Source organism: Acipenser ruthenus, chromosome 16 (genome assembly GCF_902713425.1).
Source record: "Acipenser ruthenus chromosome 16, fAciRut3.2 maternal haplotype, whole genome shotgun sequence".
NCBI lineage: Eukaryota > Metazoa > Chordata > Actinopteri > Acipenseriformes > Acipenseridae > Acipenser > Acipenser ruthenus.
The window spans coordinates 15,433,585-15,459,879 of NC_081204.1; the positions used below are offsets into that span (position 1 = coordinate 15,433,585).

General features: G+C 44.2%; 1 protein-coding gene and 1 pseudogene across 1 annotated transcript; both read left to right on the top strand.

Moving 5' to 3' along the window:
• Positions 1 to 26,295, top strand: LOC117412515 (telomeric repeat-binding factor 2-interacting protein 1-like). Its single transcript, XM_058988899.1, has 2 exons — positions 1 to 146; positions 25,430 to 26,295. The coding sequence occupies exon 2, from the start codon at positions 25,523 to 25,525 to the stop codon at positions 26,153 to 26,155; it is 633 nt and encodes a 210-aa protein (XP_058844882.1). The 5' UTR covers positions 1 to 146; positions 25,430 to 25,522; the 3' UTR covers positions 26,156 to 26,295.
• LOC117413675 (telomeric repeat-binding factor 2-interacting protein 1-like) lies at positions 6,542 to 7,584 on the top strand (annotated as a pseudogene).

Sequence of the window (26,295 nt, forward strand, 5' to 3'; positions counted from 1 at the left end):
TCGGTCACGCGCAGTTCTGGAGTAAGGCTGCTTCTTTGAAATTGACAAAAAAGTTAAAAGAAACTCAAGATTATTCGCATTTTTACAATCAACAACATTGCTACCTAGCAGAGGACACACTGGATACAAGAAAACAGCCCGATAGGGTGAGTATTATGCAGTATCAGTAACTGCCATTCCTTTGGAGGGACGTCCTAAACGTTAAAAAAAAGATTCTGTGGGGATTTGTCTGAATTTAAGCACATTAAGCAGGGACATCCTAAACGCTTAATGTGAAAAACGCTTAATGTGGCTTAGGGTGGGCGAATAGAGCGTGATCGTGTTCATCCCCCAATGGGAAGGGCTGTGTGAGCTGCAGCAGTTGTGCACCATATATTTTCAATATGTAAAATAAATATATGGATTACAGAACAAAATATATTTAAAATATATCCCATATATTTAAAATAAATACAAAAGTGGCCAATTTCTATATCTGAACAATATAAGGATAATACTTTTCTATTATATATTAAAAATATATGTTTTTTCCATAAGAGACAGTTTGTTTGAAGACAGTCGGCAAAGGCATTTCCAGACTTCTCTGTGGCGCACTCAGTTTCGTTTGCGGGTTACTTATTAAAAAAAAAAACACACACACCGACTTCATTATACTACACACACACACTTAATACGGTTTAATCTATCTGAATATCAGTTTTCACATTATTCTGAAGGTCAGAACATTACAAAAATAGTTTAAATATTTTGGGCCGGTATTTCGAAACTGAAACCAAATTCCAAACTCTCAAAAACTATATCATTGGTTAGTGCAATGTGTTCGGAAGACACGCCTGTTTGAATTATTCCCATATTGGGTGTTGTATGGAAAGATATTTGGGTTGTATTAAGTGACTCAGGTTTTTACAGGCCTCCAGTCAAAGCTCCCTCATGACAACACATGCTGCTGCTGTGTGTGACAGAAGGCGCCGAACAGTGATAAGGGGAAGCAGCACAATGTGGCGTGGCATTACTAACAAATGGGGTGATACATGAGAGCTATACATTTGCCAGAAGTATTAAGGAGACAGAACGACATGTAACTGTTGCAGTTTATGACGTCTGTTTACTGTATTCTTTATTTTGCTCTTACTTGAATGTGAACTTATCATACTTTTATAACTGCTCTTATGTGTATTATGATATTCTGTAATGTGATATTTTATAATGTGATAACTTGTGATTTTTTATAAGGCGATACTTTGTATTGTGATATTATGTAACAATTGTAAGTGGCCCTGGATAAGGGCGTCTGCTAAGAAATTAATAATAATAATAATAATAATAATAATAATAATAATAATAATAATAATAATTATCTTAAATCGTAACCAGTCTCGATTTGACGCCTGTGCATTTTTTTGCAGTACAGTGTCTGGCTTGGTGCCACACCCTCCTGACAGTCTAGGCAGAGTGACATGTGTTTTTAGGGGTAGGCTCTAGCTGTATCACTTATTTAAATGTCAGGTTCATGTATTAAGAAAGCAGTACTGTATCACTTATTTACTCATTTACAAAAAACATGAATAATACCTTTAGCTTAAAGATTAGCCTGTGCGTTGCCAGAGGCTCTGAGGCAGCCATTTCTGGGTTTCTCTGTAACCAATAGAAGATCAGCTAAAGCCACCTCTTGTCCACCTTTGAATCTTTATTGTCACTCTGTATGCAGAAGCCTAAATATGCTTGCATACTCATTCACCCTACTTACCGCAAGTGCTGTTCAAAGATCTGATAAAAAAAATCTGCTTTGTACACGAAACCTTTTCATGGTCCGGCTAAAAATGAGCCGGCATCCAATCCTGTTTTTTGATTCCATTACAGTACAACAGGCCCCAGGTCACCGATGCCAAGTACATTTACTTTACTGCTAAGTACTCTGGACATTTGGAAACTGGACAACTCACATAGAAGCGACATGTAAATTGTATATAAATTACTTTGTTATAATGATATTGTACAAAATCATCATCAGTAAGTCACAATTACAAAGCTCTGAATCTCATGTTAAAATGTGACATTTCCCAAACAATTTGCATGAGAGAAATCAGTTACTTCACACACGTCACGTACTTCCCCCGCTGCCTTCTCCAGCCAGTGACGTCACAGGGATTTCCAGCAATGGCTCATTACAGTTGGATAGACCACGGAATTTAAAAAGCTTGTTTGACATTTACCAATCAAAAACAATCAACTAGCCCGAGATTGCATTGCTTTCACATCTATTTTATCATTTACAAACAAACCGAAATGTGTTTCCTATCCGCTTTGAATAAACCAGCAGTGGTGTCTAGTGGCTTTCATTCCAACTGAGCTCTCAATTACTTAACTAGACCCTTAATTCAACTGATAATTTGCTTAATTAGACCTTTTTAATTGTTTTCAGCTCTTAAACAGTTGCAGAGTTCAAGTTAGCTATAACATTTTATAAGTAGCTTGAACTCTGCCACTGTTTAAACAATTAAAATGTCTAATTAAGCAAATTATCAGTTCAATTAAGGGTCTAGTTAAGTAACTGAGAGCAGAGTCCTGCACAGGTTCCATTTTTACAACCCGCTTCCGACCCGGACCCGCTAGTACAGGACCTGAGCCGAACCCGCTGCAACACCGTCTTCTTACCCACGACCCGACCCGCTTTAATAAGACCTGCAACCCGACCCGAACCCGCAAGTGTTTGTGCTTTACCTGCTACCTGCGCTGACTGACTCTCATGCTCTCACATTCACACACAGATATACCTACTATTCTCCACAGATTGAGTTTATACAATAGGCTGTACAGCGTAGTAGCTCGCTCTAGTGGTCTGGATATATTTTAACATAGTATCATATTAACATATTAATCTCTACTTACTTTACTATAAAATACCTGTCTATTCCTTTCGTGCCACCAGTTGTAATAGCAACATTCTACAGTAATCGTATTCTGTTTGAAATTGTTGCCAATTTCATTGCCTTATTTTTAGCTAATGTTAACAGATCCCTGCTTGAGTTCCTCTGTAATGACTGTACACAGCAGCTTCTGCAGCTGTTGCTAGTCGTGAAACAGCTTCTGGGAGCATGGCACCAGCAAACTTTGAATGTGTGAACTGAAATAAAATAATATATATGGCAAGTGCTAAAAGTAAACCAAACTTGGGTAACATCGAAATTAGAAAGGTAATTTAACGTTATGATGAATATAAAAACATACCAAATGTTAACCAGAACAACGCAGTGACTAATAAGAAAAGGCAAGATACTTGGAGTTGGAAAAGAGTTATTTTTAAACTCTAGACTGCAGTTCAATGTAAAACATCTACTGTTGACTTTCTGTGAATGGGTGGAGTAACGTCAACATTTGCGCTGACCATTAAAAGTACAACCAGGTATCCTTGTTTTGAATTATTTACAGGTTATTGAATAAACAAAGTAACTTGACATAGATTCATCTATATTTACCTATTAAGATTATTTTATAAATATCATTTGTTAGAATTAAGCAGATGTAGAATATTTAGGTTGCTATATGATGGTGTTACTTTAGTCTGAATACACTACAGCAAAAAAAGTATTATTTGGGTAATATTATGCAACTGTTGCTGTTTTTTTTTTTAAATATTGCTTTAATTGGAAGAGATACGCGCTGTGACGTTGCTGCTCATTGAGTTCTGTATTTTAATTCAGTAAACAAAAGGAAAAACTTGTCCTAAGGAAATAGGGTATTGAACGAAGAAATCTCGTCTTGGACATTGTTTGTACAACCACGCATTTGCCTTTTACTCTTGGGAGCGTAAGGGACCAGAATTCGGGTAATCGAATTATTATAATTATTTATTTCTTAGCAGACGCCCTTATCCAGGGCGACTTACAATTGTTACAAGATATCACATTATTTTTACATACAATTACATTATTTTTTTACACATTATTTTTACATACAATTACCCATTTATACAGTTGGATTTTTACTGGAGCAATCTAGGTAAAGTACCTTGCTCAAGGGTACAGCAGCAGTGTCCCCCATCTAGGATTGAACCCACAACCCTCCGGTCAAGAGAGGTTAGTTGGACAGCATGAAATTCAAAGGTGTTAACAGAGAGTGAGGAGAGGGGACAGAAAAGAGTAAGGAGGGATAGAGGAGAAGACCAGTCCCACCTCCCCGTCCAGTGAGACGCGGAGTATGGGGCAGGACGTAGAGAGAGGACAGGGCAGCAGGAGTTACAGTGTTATCAGGAGAGAGCCAGGTTTCAGGAGAGCAAGGAAATCGAGAGAGAGGTGGGTGGCAAAGGCAGAGATGAAATCAGCTTTGTTTGCAGAAGAGTGACAGTTCCTGAGGGCACCAGAGAGTGCGGAAGGGGAGAGAGTGGGAGGAAGGAGAAGCAGAGGGATGAGGTTAGAGGTGTTAGGGGAGCAGCGGTGGACAGAGGACAGAATAACAGGGATGTGAGAGACAGTCATAGCAGGACAAGTGAGACAGATAGGTACAGTAGGGAGCAGGAGCGGTGGGGGGAGGGTACAGACCTGTCTAGTAGTTGGTGTCTTCCAGAGCGCTGCTAGGTTCTGAATTTCTCCAACAGCCTCTCCTCGCTGGACTCCCACAGCTAGACTCCCGGCTCTTTGTTATAGAGCCTCTTCAGTTGGCTGGCGGTTTGTGCTGGCACACAAATAGGCTAGCTGTCTATTATACTAACTAGATGGATAAAAGCTGTGTGGAAACCAATCGAATTGCAAATCAACCTCTATTCAATTTAACCACACTCACCTGGTACTAATCACAAACAGTAAATCACCTAATTAAAACCACACCACCTTAATAATATGCGGGGCATAAACCTCACATGGACCAAAATTAAAAATGGGTTGAATTGGGAGCCCCAGACATCAATCCATCGAATGTATTGTGTGGTAAGAACTTGAGCAGCACGACAGGTTTAACCCCAATTCTCAATCATTGTATATTAACTATATTTTTTATTATTAATACAAAATGTTTCATAGATTTATTTTTTTTATCGTTTGCCTTGGCAGGTCTGCAGTGTTCTCCCCCAGCATTGATGGTACACCCCAATTGTGACCCTTTCATTACGCAAATGGCAAGAAAATTATACCATTGTTTTGTTTTCCATTATTTTAGCAGGAGTAACAAAAAACGAAAGAGGTATAATTTCAAACCACTGACTCCAAATGTCAGGTTTTTTTTTTCTGAGAAAACAAAAGCAAAGCTTTGGTGATTTTCACCAAAATAACATTTTTGAATTGTAAATGGAAAAATGAAAAACCAGCCCACATTTTAATTTTTTCAATTGCAGGAAATGTAAAAATTGAATTGAAAAGCACTGTACAGACCGTTATTCATGTACGTATTAAATTTAAACGAAATCCCTAGACGCTTTACAAACAGCAAGCCAAGCACTTCCCAATACTACCCTAAAAAATCCAGGGTGTCATATATACCAGTATAATAATGACGTTACGCCCTACAGAAAACCCACAATGTGAAGTTCACTTAATATGAAATGCATATAACGTGGCTTAGTGTGCTTAAATTGAAAACAAATGCCAACAAATTTACTATGGCGAGCTTAACACTTCACAATACTGTTACAAAATCTGGGGTTCACGTTTATTAATATCAGATAATAATCACATTAAGCCCTACAAACAATCAATTTAATGTGAACTGGGATTATGTGACATCTGAGAAAAGCAAATGGACAAGCCAAATTGAATTCGAACCCTAACCCATATTGGAGATGTTCCTGAAACATCATCCATAATATTTCTTGTACAGAAGCACATGACATCCTATCGCCTATCCGCCCCTATCTTATCTACCAAAGTCTGTGAGATCTGCTGTCTTGACAATGGTGACTAAACAGACTTCCAACTGAGAGATTCAGCCAGAATACATATCTGGGATTCCATTGCATTTTAATCAGTCAAGTTAAGGACAGACCAACATGATAGTGTTCATGCTTTCTGTTTAAATTGAAACCAACATGCAATTTAAAGTAAAAAAAAAACAAACTACAACCTCCTAATCTGAAATCAACACTTGTAGATAATCATCTTTTGCTATAGTAGATTTTGTAGTGACAGGTCTTGTCTAATACACAAGAAAGCCCCTGACCTAGAAGCAGGAGTGTAACTGTTTGGCAAACTGGTTAGGCCTGCCCAACGGATGGCTCCTGGAGATCCACAATAAGGCTCTTTTGAAGGATCACATTTAAGTTTTTTAGTTCTAAAAGACTGCAGTTGTAATCTGTAGTCTGATATATGCAAGTACAGAAATTGCAGCATCATTTGAAATGTTTTTCTTTTATGAGCAGAACACTGTGCCTTGTGCTTGTATGGTGCTGTGTTTGTCGTATGGCTATAAGAACTCCCGGATATGGTTCTTTTTGCCAAAAAGGTTATACATCTTTGGGTTAAGAGATACAGAGGCTTCTAGACTGCAAGTAAAACCACCTTGATGACAGTGCCTGATTTCAGTGTCTTGCTGTCTGACAGGTAGGAGGATGCAGTGCACAGAGTGCGATTCATCCAGGGTGAAGCAGCACTGCCCCACCCCTCACACCATGACCCTCTTTGTTGACGATACAGGTTGCCCCATGCGTTTCTTCATCAGACCCGGCAGTGCCAAGCGCAGCTTTTTGCCTGTAATCGAGCAGGGGGGCGGGGTGATGTGCCGCATACAGGAGCCGGGTGCAATATCCCTGGCTGACCCAAAGGAGCAGAGTGGGGTTGCTGCTCCGGGATACTTCTCCGTGCAGTACATCCTCGACTGTGTGGAGAAAAACGAGAGGCTGGACCTGGAGGGGTACAGGCTGGGGTCAACCCAGCAGGAGCGAGCTGATTCTACAAGCAGTGGCCTGTGCTGGACAGGGCGCTTTGGGTACAGCAGAAAGGAGGATGATGCAATCCTGTGATATCTCAAGGAGCACAGCAGCAAGGAGAGCCTGGTCAGGGGCAACAAGATCTGGCAAGAGATGGAGCGCCTGCCGTGACCTGCCACACCTGGCAGTCCATGAAGGACCGCTATAGGAAGCACCTGGCCGGCCGGATGGAGGCGTTCCAGGTTGAGGACCTCGCAGCCACTCCGAGCAACACGGCAACACATTCCACCAAAAAAGCAAACTCGAGGAAACCGAGGCCATGGACACTTCATCAGACCAGCAAGGTGAGAGAGCTCTCAAACACACAAGTGGTAACTGTGGAGTCCGCCCAGCTCGCACAGAGCAGCAGTGCAAAGCACCGGAAATTGGGGATTCTGGAATTGGCAATCTGTGAATTTGAGGTAAGCCTTACACAGGAGCAGGGGTGTGGAATTTTGGAAAACTTCTTGTCCAAGGGACAAAATTCTAGACAAATCTACTTGCCCCCTCCCCATCACACGAAACACACACACAAAAGTAGACTATAACTGAAGGATTTTAACAGTGAACACAATCAGCTGGTGATTAATAACCATTTTTGCTTCATGAAAAGTGGCAGCATTATCACTGGAACTAGGTTTGCATGGATCCTTTCATCGTTTATTTCTTTATCCTGGCTTATTTTGCTGAACGCAAAGTTAAAAAGACTCTGAGACAGTTAAAACTACAGTTATTTCCTGATTTATTTAAACATGGTCTGTTATTTTACCTTGCGCAAAAAAGAAAAATCACGCATCTGCCGTAGTTTCAGGAATAAAGGCAAGTTATGATGACTGTAACAGGGCGAGGTGCCCTGTAAAATATATTTATTTTTAGAACGGAGTTTCCCCCTCCGCCCCTGTGCAGATTATTGTTTTGTGTTTGTTTATTATGATTTATTATATTTATGACGGCGAGGTGCCGTGTGTTCTGTTATTATTTCTGTATTTAGTTATTGTATTTATATGACGGCGAAGCGCAGCGTGTTTTGTTATTGTTTTGTTTAAGGACGGCGTAGCCGAATGTTTGTTTATATTTCTGTAGTAGCGTGGATGGGTAGCACCATCCACAGTGATTTAAAAAAACTTGTGCAGATTGTGGCCGAGGGGTAATAGAATAATTGCTAGCTAGTTAAACCCCTCGGCCACGATTTATAAACCTGCAGCTCTCTGCCCTCGGGGTGGGGTGTATGAGAGAGTGGAGAGAGCGAGAGGAATGAGACGAAACAACGAAACAACGAAACAACGAAACAAAACGAAACTTAAATTAATAATAGACATAGGAACAGTGAAGGCAATCTACCCAGCCTGACCTGTGTTTTATTTATATTTTGTGTTCGTGATTTGTTTTGTTTAAAATATTTGTTTTCGCTCTGTGAGCAAGTGTTTTTGTGTTTAAACTTTTTATTTATTTTTGTATGTAAATAAAACAGCGGCCAGCCGCATCTTTCTTTTGAAACTGCAGTTTGGGTGTCAGTATTTTCCGTCCCTGCATCATCCCTGACGTCACCGCCCAGCCATTCTTATCACAATGACGTATCACTTTAAACAATAAACCACACAGCCTTGTGAAGAGACACGAGAATAAGAATCATTCACATTACTGGCAGTCTGGAGTTCTTTGTTGAAGAGAAGGACGCATCTTGTGTCTATTGGAGCCCCCTGTGTTTTATTTGTATTTATTTGTCTTTTTCCACACCTCCTGCGTAAAAAAAAAGAGAAAAGCGAGATAAAATATAAAATATAAAATACGCAGTAGGGATTCAAGGAAATGCCTGCACATGGATTAGGGAGTGGTTAACATGTAGAAAACAGAAAGTACTGATTAGAGGAGAAACCTCAAAATGGAGCGAGGTAACCAGTGGTGTACCACAGAGATCAGTATTAGGTCCTCTGCTATTCCTAATCTACATTAATGATTTAGATTCTGGTATAGTAAGCAAACTTGTTAAATTTGCAGATGACACAAAAATAGGAGGAGTGGCAAACACTGTTGAAGCAGCAAAGGTCATTCAAAATGATCCAGACAGCATTCAGAACTGGGCAGACACATGGTAAATTACATTTAATAGAGAAAAGTTTTAAAGTACTGCACGCAGGCAATAAAAATGTGCATTATAAATATCATACGGGAGATACTGAAATTGAAGAAGGCAACTATGAAAAAGACCTAGGAGTTTATGTTGACTCAGAAATGTCTTCATCTAGACAATGTGGGGAAGCTATAAGGCCAACAAGATGCTCGGATATATTGTGAGAAGTGTTGAATTTAAATCAAGGGAAGTAATGTTAAAACTCTACAATGCATTAGTAAGACCTCACCTAGAATATTGTGTTCAGTTCTGGTCACCTTGTTACAAAAAGGATATTGCTGCTCTAGAAAGAGTACAAAGAAGAGTGACCAGAATTATCCCGGGTTTAAAAGGCATGTCTTATGCAGACAGGCTAAAATAATTGAATCTATTCAGTCTTGAACAAAGAAGACTACGCGGTGATCTGATTCAAGCATTCACAATTCTAAAAGGTATTGACAATGTCGACCCAGGGGACTTTTTTCGACCTGAAAAAAGAAACAAGGACCAGGGGTCACAAATGGAGATTAGATAAAGGAGCATTTAGGACAGAAAATAGGAGGCACTTTTTTACACAGAGAATTGTGAGGATGGGAGGAAGGAGGAAGAGCTGCAGAAAGCTGCAACAGCAGCAGCAGAGCAAGAGGAGATGGTGGTCGCGGGACCCCCATACTGGGACACGGAACAGGAGCAGTGGAGGGCTGAAGGGGCCCCCCTGTGTGTCCTCTGCAGAGAGTTTGGGCATGACCAGGAGGACTTCCCCTATGTAGACCCCTGCTTCTGGGAAGCCTACTCGATGGGGAGGGTGTCCTGTGCATCTGGGTGGTTTTGGCCAAGAGAGAGGAAGGTGAGGAGAAGGAGGCAGAGAGGGGACACAGACCTGGAGTGGGAGGAGCCCGAACGTCCTGCGCCTGAGTGGGAGGAGCGCGAACGTCCTGCGCTGGAGTGGGAAGAACCCGAACGTCCACAGCCCAAGATGGGGGAGTCGGTGCATTCACAGCCCAAGAGGGGGGAGTCGGTGCGTCCACAGCCCAAGAGGGGGGAGTCGGTGCATCCACAGCCCAAGAGGGGGGAGTCGGTGCGTCCACAGCCCAAGAGGGGGGAGTCGGTGCGTCCACAGCCCAAGAGGAGAGTCGGTGCATCCACAGCCCAAGAGGGGGGAATCAGTGCATCCACAGCCCAGGTATCCGCCAGCAGAGGGAGAATGCCGGCTGGTTCCACCTCTACCGATCTGGGATGACTGTGTATCGCTCCCACCTCCACCAGCAGAGGGAGAGTACCTGCTGGTTCCACCTCCGCCTCCATGGGAGGACTGTGTGTCGCTCCCACCTCCACCAGCAGAGGGAGAGTACCTGCTGGTTCCACCTCCGCCTCCATGGGAGGACTGCGTGTCGCTCCCACCTCCACCAACAGAGGAAGCGTACCTGCTGGTTCCGCCTCCATCTCCATGGGAGGACTACTTGCCACTCCCAGCTCCACCAACAGAGGAAGAGTGCCTGCTGGTCCCACCACCATCACCAGAGAGAGACGAGCACAAGCTGCCCCTCTCTGTTCAAGACAGGACGGACCGGGACAAGATGCTGGCGGTCTGCAGCTGCCCTTGCATAGGCTTCTGAGCAGAGCAAGGGGGAAACCTGCTGGGTTGCAGCGGCTGAGAAGAGGGCCAACCCCAGCGCCACTGCTGGTCCTGGCTCCCGAGGGTCCGCTGGGGGGGAGGTCAGGAGACCAGCTCCCACCGCAGCAGTTTCGCTGCTGGAAATCGGATGGCCGGAGCCCCACAAAGGGGAGCTGCCGGCCATGAAGAAGGGAGGGAGGTCAGGAGACCACCATTCTTTGGCCGGAGAAGCTGGCCTGTGTGCGGTCAGCCTGGCTGCTACAGCTGTTGGGGTGGGAGGAGGACCTCCCACCGTGGCCGCCACCCTTGGTCCATTGCTGCCCCTATTCCGGGACTTTGGAATTAAGGGGGGAGGTGGCCGTTGGGCCAGGTGTGCTTCGCACAAGGGGGGTGAAATGTAACAGGGCAAGGAGCCCTGTACGTATTATTTGTTTATTTATTTTTAGAACAGGGTCTCCCCCTCCACCCTTGTGCAGGTTATTGTTTTGTATTTGTTTGTTTTATGATTTATATATTTATATGACGCCATAGCCGTGTGTTTCTGTTTTGTTATTGTTTTTGTTTATTTAAAATGTGTTCTGGCAGAGGCGAGAGTGAGTACTCGTCTTCTGCCAGGAATAATTAAAAAACCTTGTGCAGAAGGTGGCCATCTCCCGAATTAATTAAGTGATTCATTTGTTGCTAATCGGGAGATGGTCACCTGCATAAAAGCCTGCAGCTCTCTGCACTCAAGGTGGGTGTTCAGAGGAGGAATGAGATCAAGAGGAGAGAGTGAAATTTATTTAAAAACGAAGAATAGGAACAGTGACAGCAATCTGCCCAGCCTGACCTATTCAGTTTTGTGTTCAAGATTTGTTTTGTTTACTTTTTATTTTCGCTCTGTGAGCAAAGTGTTTTTGTTTGCATATTTATTTTATTTTTGTATTTAAATAAATGGTGCACGCCGCGTCTTTTTGCACTGCAGTACCTACCTGGTGTCAGTTTTTTTCCCCTTCCTGCTTCTGGCCTGACGTCACCGCTCGTCCACCCTGTCACACTCACCTTTTAGGCAGGTGAGGCATATGTCCATCTCCTGGTCCATCTTCTCCATTCCTCAGAAAAAAAACACAACAAAAAAAATCTTTTTTTTTTTATTTTGTTTTTTTTTTCAAAATAATTGTTACTCACAGTACTGTTCCTGGCCGGCGTCTGTGGATGCGCTGTTGAATGAAAAAGGTTGAACAAAACCACAAACACTGATACAAAACAAAACGGTATGTTGGCCAAAAAAAACAAGTATGGTGCTAGTCTAAACTAGCACGCGTAGCAATTATTATTTTAAGATTGTCTCACGACTCACTTCTCTCATTCCGCCCTGAACACAACAACCCTGACTCTGCGAAAGCTGCAGGTTCTTATAGTGGTGGCAACTAGCTATAAATTATCTTATTAACCCCTTGGCCACATTTTGCTTGGGTTTAATCTCATTGACTGTCAGCGATAAATAATTAGCTCACCATCATAACTGTTGAATGAAACCAGAGGGTAATAATCCAGCACCTCTGCACTTAGCATTTGTATGTCAGCTGACAAGCTGATGTCCCATCATGTCTTTCTTCTAAAAGGTGTACAGCCTCTATGCATGAACCCCCAATATCTCTCACAAGCACCTGGATACATATTTTCTACGATATCAGCAGTCATTTTAATGTTTTAGCCTCTCAAAGTGCTTAACACAGAAAACCCGCCCCTTCAACTCTGATTGGTTAAATGTTGTGTCAAGACGTAGCACAGCTGTCGTGGTTCCAAGATTTTTTTTTTTCACATAAAAACGTGCAAGTGATCTAGTCTGCTAGAAGCACAATCAGTCCTTTTTGTTAAAGGCACAGTAGCATCTGCAAGACGGGCAGATCAGGTTTTTTCAGTGGGGTGGCGACAGCTACTTTGTCGGGCGGCACACCCGGCTGAAAAGGCCTGGGGAGAACCCTGATACTGATGCACAATGAAAACGCAGCAGTCTAAGTTGTACATCAATAGCTAATTGGGCACATACATAATATTATTTACATTTTAAATAGTGAGCAGATAGGTTTCTTGATTGTTTGAGTAGTATTGTTCCTTGGGATAACAAAATGCTGAGTTTAATACAAACGCCAGGTGCTCAGTGTTTGGTATTTGAGTTGAGTTAAAATTGCCATTCGCAAAGACATGATTTTAATTAATGCAAGAACAACGAAAGATAAGACCATGCCCCGTTTGAGTAATGAAGATCACCTGGTTGCTATCGGCATGATTGAATGTGGCCTATATGTGAGAGAAGTTGCCCGGAGAATGAGATGTTCTGCTTCAACAGCAGACTAGTCTAAAGAAATCAGGAAACAGGCTCTGTGAAGGACAGGCCTACTCCGGCCCAGAACCGTAATATCTGACTGATCCATCTGAGTAATCGTTTTCAGACTGCTGTGGCTACAGCATGAGAAATTCCAGGAAGAAATAACCCGCGCATCAGCAGAATGACTGTAGCTCGCTGTCTGTATGAAAATGATTTGCATGCTTGGAGGCCGTTCAGGGGTAACATGTTGACAGCTGAGAGATGAAATCGCTGTTTTCTGTGGGCCAGAGAACATCTGAGGTGGCGGCAGAGAGAGTGGTGGGGTTTTATTCACCAACGCCGTTTTGCCCTTGACAGATCTGAAGGAAGACAATGTGTGTGGAGACGTCGTGGTGAGCGTTATGCTAACTGTTGCGTTGTTCAAGCCAACCGGTGGGGTGGTGGAAGTGTGATGATGTGGGGAGGAATCTCCTTTAACACAAGAACACCTTTGGTGCAGATTTAGGGCATCCTTACTGCTCAGCAATACATTGACTAAGTACAGTTTTTCTGTTCCTGCAAGCCAATCCAGAACTGTCGATTTTCCAGCAGGACAATACAAGACCACACAGTGCTAGGATTACAGATGCACGACTTCAAGAAAACAATGTCAAGGTCTTGCCATGGCCAGCTTATTCTCCTGACCTGAGTCCAATAGAACATCTGTGGGACCAAATCGCCAGTGCCATCCACAGGAGACAACTGCGACCAGCCAACCTTTGCCAGCTGGCTGCAGCTGTACAGGAAGAGTGGCGGAACATCCCACAGCAGTCTATCCAGAGGCTGATCAGGTCTATGAGTCAACGCTGCCAGGATTGTGTTAATGCTCAGGGAGGTCATACCCAATACTAACTTTGTAATGTTTTCATTTTGACAGTGTTTTGATCTGTATTTTTGTTCATATTTTCTGTGATTTTTAAAATATTTGATTAACTCCATTAGACTTGAGTGTTGCAAATCTGCATCATTACATATATATAATCTACAGGGGTGTGCAATTTTTGAAAAAAAACATGTTGTCCAAGGGACAAAATGCTAGAAAAATCTACTTGTCCTTAGTAGTCGCCAATTGATTTTACCCCGTTTTCTTCTCCCAATTTGAAATGTCCAATTGTATTTTTAGGCTCAGCTTACTGCTGCCACACCTGCTCTGACTCGAGAGTGGCGAAGACGAACACACGCTGTCCTCCGGAGCATGTACTGTCAGCCGACTGCTTTTTTTCACTCTGCAGGTCTGCCATGCAGCCAATCCACAGCTACAGCGTCAGAGGACAATGCAGCTCTGGGCAGCTTACAGGCAAGCCCTCAGGCGCCCAGCCAGTCTACAGGGGTCTCTGGTGCGCGGTGAACCGAGGACACCCTGGCTGCAGACCTGCTAACCTCTACGCACGTTTGCGTATCCGCTACGCATTTTGAGTTGGTAATACACGGGTATGCTTTTATCAGAGATGATACGCAATAATACGTAATCCATATTTCGCTCATCGTCTATGATGTTGCCTGTAGTTAGACAAAGTGTTGCATCTAACGTCAGGGCCGGCCTGAGGGCAAGTCAAGCAAGATAGAGGAACCAATCAGGTTTTGAGTTTAGTTACGTGATAGAATAACCAATCAACTTTTGAGTTTAGTTGACGATCCAACCTCCGTTAAAAAAAAAAAAAAAAAGTTATCATGGGTTGACTGACAGAAATTCCTACCACCCAGTTTCTTTGTATAATCACTGCCATTCTACTGTAGCCTATCAGGCTTTGTTGAGCTGACTCGCTTGTGTTTCAACTGCCAGTTTCGGACACACTGGAGGGAGTGTGAAGTGACTTGTGAGGAAATTATTCATTAGTTATGCATTCATTTTTGTCTGGGGAAAAAACCCACTTGCATTTAAAAAAAAAAAAAAAAAAGTGCTCGGTTTAGATAACTGCATCGCATGAGAAGAAAATACAGCTGAATGAGGATTTTATGAGTGGCGAGGGAGTAAATACAAACATTTATTATAATAATATAGTACAATATTTAAGTTTAATATTCTGTTTTTGGCTCGTTGTCCCGTTTTTCACAAACACCTGTTACCATACAGGGATGTCAGTAAAATTCAATTTTATAAAGATGAACACAGCATTAACATTGTTAATGTGGTTAAGGTACTTAAGGCTTCTGTTTACTTTACAAGTAGCGTACCATTACATTGTAGATAAATGCCGTTTCATTGTGCTTTAAACAAGTCATAAACGGCTGGTTTGTGATTTTATATTGAAGTTTAGTAAGGTCATTAATGTAGCATTATGGATTTTGTTAACGGTAAAATATTTTTTTATGTAAGGACTGGGAATCACCTACCCACATAAGTGTAATCCTATGTCACAAAGACGGCCAGAGTGGGTGGCGTCAGACCGGAAGCAGGAAGGAATTCAAACACAGACAGACGGAGATGGTGATGAGCTGAGTGCAATGGCTGCACTCAGCGTTTATTAACAAATAAAAGGGTTGTAAACAGCACAAAAACAGGACACGGCACTTGCGCCAAAATAAACAGACATACAAAACGGACTAACACTAAACAAACGGTGCACGGACAGACAAACAGACACGGTGAGAACAAACACTTTACGTTTACGATCTTTCACTATTTAGTTTCTCCTCTCTCTCTCACCCGTTCTCCTCTTCCGAACACCCAACAACCCTGACTGAATGAAATGTGCGTCTATATATACTATTGTGCTGGGATTCAATTACTAATTAATTATTCACTTGAATCCCAGCACGTGAATTAATTCTGTGCAACCCCGTGCTCACATATTACATTTAACCAGCATGTGAAGTGATTTGTGCTCTCCTCGTGCCTAAATACAAATCTACACTTTTTAAATACACGTGAAACACAGACCCGTTTATATCCCGTGTACCAATGACTATACACCAACATTAACACACGCAACATACAACACAACACACAAATGCACACAGGGGCGGGGCGCATTGCCACATATACCCCCCCTTGTGCGCAGCACACATGGCCTCAATGGCCACCTCCCCCCTTAAAAACCCAGCAGTCCAGGACAAAGTCTCGGGCTGGGAAGGGAGGCTTCAGTGGGCCCATGGCTGGCCATGCTGTCAGCACCCCTGCCGGTAGTGGCACGGCTGACAGCCTGTTGGTCCACTCCTGCAGCGAAACTGCTGCTGGGGAAAGTGGTCTCCTGACCTCTCCCCCTGTCTTTGTAGCCGGTAACTCCCTTTGATGGGGCTCCGACCACAGTACTGCCGGCAGCAAAGAAGCTGCAGTGGGAGCAGGTCTCCAGACCTCCCCCACGATCTCCGGCAGCGAAACTGCTGCAGTGGGAGCAGGTCTCCGGACCTCCCCCACGATCTCCGGCAGCGAAACTGCTGCTGGGGTTGGTGGTCTCCAGACCTCCTCCCCCTTCTTCGTGGCCGACAGCTCCCCTTTCTGGGGCTCCGGCCACCGTACTCCCCGTGGTGGAGGTACGGGAAGCAGAGACAGCTCCTGCTGTTCTGCTTCTGGCAGTGGCGGAGGCAGCTCCTGCTCCTCTGCTCCTGGAAGTGGCAGAGGCAGCTCCTGCTCCTCTGCTCCTGGCGGTGGTGGTGGCGAAGGCAGAGGCAGCTCCTGCTGCTCTGCTCCTTTCGGTGTAGGTGGCGGAGGCAGAGGCAGCTCCGGCTGCTCTGCTCCTGCCGATGAAGGTGGGAGCAGCGTGTAGTCTCCTGGCGACTGAGGTGGGAGCAGCGTGTAGTCTCCTGGCGACTGAGGTGGGAGCAGCGTGTAGTCTCCCCCTTTTTCAGGGGACTGGTGCTGCTCTGCCTCTCTTGCAGCTGACTGGTGCGGCTCTGCCTCTGAAGGGGAAACCAGCAGGCATTCTTCCTCTGCTGGTTGTGCTGGGGAAACCAGCAGGCATTCTTCCTCTGCTGGTTGTGCTGGGGAAACCAACAGGCATTCTTCCTCTGCTGGTTGTGCTGGGGAAACCAGCAGGCATTCTTCCTCTGCTGGTTGTGCTGGGGAAACCAGCAGGCATTCTTCCTCTGCTGGTTGTGCTGGGGAAACCAGCAGGCATTCTTGCTCTGCTGGTGAAGGTGGGAACAGCTGCCTCTCAGGCTTCGGATTCCCGCGGTCCCCCCGTCTGGGCGCTGGACGCTCACGGTCCCCCCGTCTGGGCGCTGGACGCTCGCGGTCCCCCCATCTGGGCGCTAGTTCCTCCTCTTCATACTGGGTGGGGCATATGGCTAACGTGTGCCCATAAGCCCCACAGCCAGGGCATAACTCTGCTGCGAGGTTCTTTAAAAAAACCTCCCAGCCATCATCCCCGACCTCCTCCCTTTTGGGCTGTGGACGCCCCGACTCCTCCCTTTTGGGCTGTGGACACTCGGGTTCCTCCCACTCGGGCGTAGGACGTTCGGGCTCCTCCCACTCGGGCGTAGGACGCTCAGGCTCCTCCCACTCGGGCTGTGGACGCTCAGGCTCCTCCCACTCGGGCTGTGGACGCTCAGGCTCCTCCCACTCGGGCTGTGGACGCTCAGGCTCCTCCCGCTCAGGTACTGGAGAGGGCAGCGACTGCTCCTCTCCCTCTTGCTCACTGGAAGGCATCCCTCCCATGTCTGCAGCTAGGTAACCCAGCACCACCATGGTGAGGTCACGAACGGATGCCGGGTTGTGCTGTTGCTCCCAGTCCTCCCATCGTTTCCCATCTCGCATCTGCAGTGCGTGAATAACCCAGGGGAGGTCACTGGCGAAGTTCCCCTCGGGGTGCACCAGCCAGTCCCATATTTCCCGGGACGGTGGGGAACCCGGTGGCAGTGGGGGTAGAGGGGTGGCTACTGCCCCGTTGTGGCTGTCCTCCTCCCAGCCCGGCATGCAGGATGAGGGCTGCAGCTGTTGTTGTTGCTGCTGCTGCTTCTGCTGCTTCCTGCAGCTCTTTCTTCCCATCCTCGCTTTACTATTTTTTTTTTGTTTGTTTTTTTTTCACAAAACCCCCTCTCCTGGTCTGACGCTTGGAGGCACTATTATCCCACGATGACACCACGTGTCACAAAGACGGCCGGAGTGGGTGGCGTCAGACCAGATGCAGGAAATAAATAAACAGAGAGATGGGGTTTTGGTAAAGCTGAGCGCGTGATTGCGCTCAGCATTTAATAATTAAACAGAAAATAAAAGGTTTGAACAGACAAAAACACGGGACACGTCACTTGCGCCAAAATAAACAGACATACAAAACGGACTAACACTAAACAAACGGTGCACGGACAGACAAACAGACACGGTGAGAACAAACACTTTACGTTTACGATCTTTCACTATTTAGTTTCTCCTCTCTCTCTCACCCGTTCTCCTCTTCCGAACACCCAACAACCCTGACTGAATGAAATGTGCGTCTATATATACTATTGTGCTGGGATTCAATTACTAATTAATTATTCACTTGAATCCCAGCACGTGAATTAATTCTGTGCAACCCTGTGCTCACATATTACATTTAACCAGCACGTGAAGTGATTTGTGCTCTCCTCGTGCCTAAATACAAATCTACACTTTTTAAATACACGTGAAACACAGACCCGTTTATATCCCGTGTACCAATGACTATACACCAACATTAACACACGCAACATACAACACAACACACAAATGCACACAGGGGTGGGGCGCATTGCCACATCCTATTTAAATGTATAGCTAAATATTTATGAAAAAAACAGCCATACAAGTAAGCGTGTTAAAGTGGGACTTAATACTATGACTACTACTAATAACGTAATATCAGAACTACCAATATATGCTTACTGATGTTAACTTTTTATGAAGCACTCACTACAAACGAATGGGTCCAGTCTTTTTCGTTTTTTTATTCTCTTTTAATCGCTGAAATCCATTTTACCCTCCTGTCTGGATCAGCAGGAATCCTGCAGAAGGAAACTTTATATTTCTGTCCAGAACAATAGAATCGGGCATTACTGTAATGTTAACGCGCTAGGCATTTTGGTCATCTTCTACAGTAATGCTGACTGTGAAAGAGTGTTCAGCTTGGTGACCAAAAACAAAACCCAACACAGAGCCAGCCTGAGCACAGACATGCTAAGTTCACTGGTAACGCACAAAGTCATAATGTCAGCGAAGCAGCAAGTGTGTCACACACAAACCTTTAGTGACACCTTGCTCAGGAAAGCCAAGTCAGCCACCTATGAAGCTAAATATTCAAGATCTGAAAGAGCAGTTTGACCTGTTGGATTCCTTTCTGTTACAGACAACTCACTTTGTGGATAGCTATTACATTTGGTGCTGACTAGTGACTATTTAAGTTTGTTTTCCTTTTTTGAAAGTGCTGTGTTTCTCTGTTTTAGAAGCTTATACATTTGTTATGTTTTGACAGTAAATAAAATACAAACATACTACGAAAATTGCTATTTTCCATACTTGAAATAATTTTCAGTTGGTGTAAATTAAAAAGGTTTAATCTATACTAAGGTAAACAAAATTAAATTTAAACTGAAACAATCATAGCTAATCTCATTTTTTTTTTACTGAAAAATTCATACTCAAAACTCACCAGAGTGTAATTTTAGCTATTTTATACCCCAAAACAATTATGGGGGGAAGCCCCCCTGACCCCCCCTGAGATGTCCGCTACTCAAGTGCTACTCAAAAAAAAATGTCAAGGTTGGCAGGTCTGTGGCTGACCTAAGCCCTTCCCCCCTGGAGCTCGGCCAGTTGTGCGCCACCCCCTAGGAGCTCCTGTCCAAGGTCGGCAGTGGAATGGCCTGGACTCGAACCTGCAACTTCCAGGCTATAGGGCACATCCTGCACTCCACACAGTGCCTTTACCAGATGCGCCACTCGGAAGCCCTACTTCTCCTTCTTAAAAATCTACTTGTCCTTCTTAAAAATCTACTTGCCCCCTCCCCGTCGCAAAACACACAAAAAAGTAGATTATAACTTGTAGGATTTTGGTTTTATTTAACAATAAACACTGTGGGACATATTCCCTGAATATGATATTAATACCTCAACATGTATTAATGATACAACTGGACTAATTAATGAAACTGCTGTGTCTTAGGGCAAAAGCAAACTGCTGTGTCTTAGGAAAAAGGGTCCCTTGGTTCCTGGCAGGAATACGGAACTGAAGATGACCAGGGCTGGGGGGGTGTCTGGACTGGGTGAGGCTGAAAGGACAGTGAAGAACCTCAAAACTGCAAACATAATCAGTTTGGTGTAAGGAAGACATAAAATGTGTCTGGACGAAAGGAAGCAGACAAAAGACAAATCTCAAAGATTTGTGAGTTAAAAAGGCAAGATACACAAATGATCTCATGAAACTGGCTACTCAGCAGAGTAAAAAGACCATAAATATCCAAGCAAAACTTAAACTTTTTGCACTCCACATAGAATGCTAAACAAGGTGCTGTCACTTTGCTAAGCAAAGCTGCAACTCCGGGACTGCCTAAAAACGGAACCAAGACGGGACTCTACCTGAAAACAGACCCAAGAAGAGGAAGCAAAACTTACAACTTACAGTGACTGTTATCAGACAAACCAGTCTAGGTCTGCTGCACACCTAAAACCACAGTATCCAAAAGACATTGTGCCCTGCTACCTGCGTAGCTAAAAGATTCAGCGAAGAGGACAGAGCAGACGGGCGCTGTTGTGGATCCTATACCGAGGACTAAAGACTTTGTTGCAGCTGTTTGTTGATTCTGTCGAGAACTGAAAGCTTTGTTGCCGAGTTTGATCCAATGTAGGATTGAAGAATTAGTTGCTGATAGGAGAGTTTTTGTACTGGACACTTCAACAGATTGAGTTTCCAAACCAACAGTTAATTATTTAGTTTGCATACTTTGCGAGTGAACTTTTAGTGAAACTTGATGAAGTAACTATAAGATTTCCATTACACGAGAGTAGATGTTAAAACTTCATGCTGATTTGAACTCGGCTCTCGCCAAGATAAGCACCAAGACATAGCTTTACAGTAAACTAATGTGATCCATATGTGTCTCCATCCATTTACGTTTCCTTCCATATGATGATGTAGATATCCTTCTGTCTGGTGTTAATGGCTGAAGTGTAATGCTGGCTCCAGAGATCAGCTTATTTTGCCTCCCTGGCGCATCAGCACACACAACGGCTGCGATGCTGGCTCCGGGGATCAACCACAGTGCGGTCTCCCCAGCGCATCAGCATGACAACCGTCTGGATTGAGTTAAGTAGGGTACATCTCTGGGGTCTTCAAGTGGGCACCTTCCATCCTCAGTGTTTCGTCGACTAGCCCACGACACCTCAAGAGGGCTTGACGGTGATTCTGGCATCCCAGCATCACCCCCCTCCGTCCCCCACTCAACTCAGCCCAGCTTACTTACCTGTACATCAGCGTTTCTTTCTTTCTATTGTGCTTGAGATCCCCAACCAGAATCTTTCAGTCTCAACCACAGCCAGTTGCTGCTCCTTTCTGCTGCTTCAGATAAGTTCTTCACTGTGCGACGCAACTCTTGGCCACTGAATCCGACGTCTCTGAGAAACCGGGTTGTAGAGTGTGCCACAAATCCTCGACAACCCACTTCCACTGGGTAAACCCGGACTCTCCATCCTCGCTGTTCCGCTTCAGTGGCTAGTTGAGCATACCGCAGTTTCTTCCTCTCATATGCCTCATCTACAGCATCCTCCCATGGCACTGTTAACTCTACCAGGTGAACAAGGCGTGCTGATCCAGACCACAAGACAATATCTGGTCGAAGGTTAGTGGTGGCAATCTCAGGTAGAAAAATAAGCCGTTGACCAACATCTGCCAGCATTTTCCAGTCTCTAGCAGCTTCCAGTTGTCCTGGGCGAGGATTGGTTTTAACACCTTTTCTTGGTGGTTGCTCTCCTGGGCGGAGGAATGTTGTCTTTTGTGTGTAATGTTTTGATGAAACAGGTGGCAACTTATTGGTCATGTTACGCTTGTCTTCCAATGCTAAGGCCAAACATCGCAGCACCTGGTCATGGCACCAAGTAAACCGTCCTTGTCTAAGAGCCACCTTACATCCTGTCAAAATGTGCCTTAATGTTGCAGGTGATGAACACAAAGGACATGAGGGATCCTCTCCTACCCAGAGGTTTAGGTTCTGTGGTGATGGGAGAACATCGTATGTTGACCTGATGAGGAAACTGATCCTACTCTGTTCCATTGACAATAGGTCTTGCCAGCCAATCTTGCGTTGTTCCACACTCTCCCATCTCATCCATTCTCCCTGCTTGGCCTGGGAAATGGCCTTTATACACCTCATCCTCTCCTCCTGCTTTTGCACCTCGTTGACTACCAGCTTCCTCCTTTGAGCTGGGGCTGCCCTGTGCCATGTAGGAGGAGCTGAACTGAGACCAAGACCCCCACTTCCATGCTGAACTTGCCCCATGATATCACCAATTCGAAGGGCAGCCTTTGCATCTTCCACAGCTTTCTTTGCCGCCCACTTTCTTCCAGTTTTCAACACAGGTGCTGCCTCCCTTACGCATTTGTCGCGTGACTCAACTAATGTAATTTTTCAGTCTGACCTTGGCGCACTTAAACTCCTCGGTTAGAGCGGAGACTGGTAGCTGCAGTATTCCTTTACCATAAAGTCCCACTCTGCTGAGGCAGCGTGGAACTCCCAACCATTTATTGATGTATGAACTGATTAAAGATTCCAGCTTCTCTACTGTTGTCAAAGAAACCTCGTACACAGTCAGTGGCCACAGCAACCTCGGCAGTAGACCAAACTGAAAGCACCAGAGTTTTAGTTTGCCTGGTACAGCGCAGCTGTCTATGCTGTTCAACCCTTCCACTGCTTGTTGTCTAACTTCTCCCACACAAACTGTGTCCTTTAGATCCCCGTCGTACCAGCTCGAATTGGTGGTAGTCGCATTCCAGAAGCCAAGTGCTCTCCTCCTACTACCCATTTTGATGCCCTAATGATTACTTCCATTGCCATGGTAAAAGCCAGTGGAGAAATGGTGCATCCTGCCATTATTCCAACCTCTAGGCATTGCCATGTAGTGCTGAATTCTGAAGTTGAAAAACTAAATTGCAAATCTCCAAAGTAGGCTTTCACTAAATTTGTTATTGTCATTGGTACACTGAAAAAATCAAATGCTGCCCAAAGAAGTTCATGTGGCACTGAACCATATGCATTAGCCAAATCCAGGAATGTCACATGGAGCTCCTTCCTCTCCTTTTTAGCTGATTGAATTTGTTGCCAGATCACATTGATGTGTTCTAAGCGTCCTGGGAAACCTGGAATGCCCACTTTTTGTATTGAAGTGTCAATGAAGCAGTTCTTTAATAGGTAAGTTGACAATCTCTGAGCTATAATGCTGAAGGAAATCTTGCCTTCTACTTTTAATAGGGAAATAGGACGAAACTGACTGATGCTTGTAGAATCTTTTTCTTTAGGTATAAAGACTCCACCTGCTCAGCGCCATGCTCTTGGTACAACCTGTTTTCCCCATGCCACTTTCATCAATTTCCACAGAATTCGTAGAACTCCTGAAGCACTCTTTTACACTCTGTACAGAACTCCATTAGGCCCTGGAGATGATGAAGCCCTTGCTTTTTTCACAGCTTGCTCTACTTCTTTCCACTTAGGTGCACAGTCCTCCATTTGGTATTCTGGTGGATTGATAGGTGGGATGTCTGACGGAATTGACATAGGCTTCTGCCTTTTTGAATCTGTATGTGTTTCCTCCAAATATCTCTCCAGCTCAACCTTAGATGCTTTTAATGTGCCATTCTCCTCACTGGTGAATAACTTCTTTACAAATTTGAATGGGTCTTTATAAAAGTTAGCTCTCGCACGCTCCTTCTTTTTGTAGCGTTTCTGTAGGCGCTCAGCTCTGCGCAATGTTGCAAGCTTATCTTTTATGACCCTTTGTAAGAGATTGAGTCCCTCCTTCTGACTTTGTTCTGCTCTTCTTCATTGCTTCCTCAGCTGTCTCCTTTCTCTAACTAAGCGTTCAATCTCCTGCTGCCGTCTAGACTTTCCAGGAATAGTTTGTACTTTTTCCTTCCTTTTTTCAACTCCAAACCTCTCACTTCCATATGCGTAGATGATGTCCCCAAATTTATCCAGCTTCTTTTCAACTGTTCAACTTAATCTTTCCAATGCAAAGCAGAGATCTGTGTTTACTGTGTCCCATGCAGTTTTCTCACAAGCTCTTGGTCATTGAACGCCAGGCTTGTGCCCGTTGAGGTTCTTTTCTCTCTTATGCTGGTTTGTCTACCTCATATTGTTGTATAAAGAATTTATTTAAAAGTAAACTTGCCATATACTTAATCTAGATACCATTAATAAGCTTGATGTGATATATTCTAAGATTGTCTGCATCATTTCAGTCAGAGGCTATGCTTGGATGTGTGTGTGTGTGTGTCTGTGTTTGTGTGTGAGGAGACAGGCGGTGTCATATTTCAATTGCCTGCTAGCCAGCATGAGCGCAGTGAGAGTTTTGAATTGTGTTTTGTGCATAGAGACTAAGAGATTTACTTTCTGACTTTTCTGATTTCTGTTTATTATTTGTGTACTTAATAAAATATTACTATTGATTAAACATTCCTTGTGTCTGCATGTGAATGTGTGTTTATAGTAAATCCTCGATCTTTGTAACATGTCAGTTAAATATTATTAATAAAATAATCAACCTAGATAAACATTAAAAGAGCCTTGTAGCTTGATGGGTTCACTAAATTCTTCAAGATACACAAAGGGTTCCCTGTGACACCACCTCACTTCAACAAATGTATAACATACTTTAAGGAATCGCAAATCTTTTCCTTCGCTTGGTTCGAAATACAAGGAACTGGAAGAACCGGGAGAAACCCTTTAAAAACTAAAAAAGGATTTGTGAGTGTTTTCTGTTTGTTTGTTGCTGTTAGTAATTGTCTTTTGTTTTGGAAATCACTAGACAGCTAACACTGTTAGATTAAAATAAAATGTGCTTTCAATTCCTCTTCCGATCACACCAGAAAAAACTGATCAGCTGTTCATTCAGTCAGTACTTTGTTTGTAATGCACTGCAACAATTAGATATCAATATTCGTCTTGGTAAATGTTGTTAATATTGTACATATTGCGATTGGTATTCATCCAGTATAATTTTAGGTCTAGATCTGGAGTTGTACGATAGTTACCTGGGGAGTGGTCTATGTCTTCTTCGACTTCAGCCTTTCGCTTTTCTTCATTACACAGGATTTCAAATTCTGTTTTGTGTTTGGCTTGTAAATGTCTTTTTATGTTACTTGTATTTCCGTAATTTAAACCTTTTTTAAACATATTTCTGCTAGCATTGTCAGACATTTTCACGAATGGCCCAAAATGTCGGGAAACCAACACGGTTTTAGTGCTCTAACTCGGTTTCGTTTTTTTCTAAAAAATTTAAACCGAACCACAAAAGCGGTTAACCGCACAGCCTAAGTATTGTTATCTCACTTGTCTGACTTATTTTATCTGTTATTTTTTCAGTCCGATGATGAGACCCCAGATCTAGAAGTGACCGGTGAGGCAAGAGGTCATGAGGAAGCAGGGGCCCAGAGTGTTGTAGCTGGCCAAGAGAGCATGCCCATGGCTGGGAGAGCTGAGTTAGGGCAGCCCCAGAGTCCCTTGTCTTGGCTTTGCAAGGTTGTGAAGTACAGGGACTCCTTCATTGTAGATTCCCAGACGCAGGAGGGAGCGTCCAACCCCTCTGAAACCCAGGAAAAGAGGATTGCCCCAGAGACGGAACCAAGGGCTGAAGAGAGAGAGGTAGGGACCCAGACTGTTGTAGCTGGCCAGGAGAGTGTGCCTGTTGCTGGGAGAACTGAGTTAGGGCAGCCCCAAAGCCCCTTGTCTTGGCTTTGCAAGTTTATGATGCACAGGAACATTTTAGATTCCCATACGCAGGAGGGTGAGGAGGGGGCGTCCGACCCCTCTGAGGCGGAGGTGGAAGACGCCATCGCTGCTGTGCAGTTCCTGATGGACGAGTTTGGAGTGGACCTGGCGTGCGTGATGCAGAGCTTGCTGAAGAACAGCGGTGATTTCCAGGCTGTGCGGCACTACCTGCGCACCGGCCGCAGAGCGGACGGGAGACCCCTCTGGACACGGCACGACGACCTGGCTCTGCAGTCAGGAGACCCCGCCACAAAACAGGCTCTAATACTCAAGTATGGAGAGGAAAACGTGGCCAAGAGGGTGGCATTTTTCAATACCTGACCTGCAGAGGGATTAAAGGCTGTTTTTGCTCTTGTTGTTCTTGTATGTTAATAAAAATAAAAAATAAAAAACACTCTGAAATGGTTCACATTTTTCAGTGCAGTTTGGAAACTGGATTGTTTTGGTTCAGATTTAAAAAA

What these genes read in the sequence shown, in the direction of transcription:
- LOC117412515 (XM_058988899.1), top strand. Translation starts at nt 25,523, where the DNA reads ATGCCCATGGCTGGGAGAGCTGAGTTAGGGCAGCCCCAGAGTCCCTTG.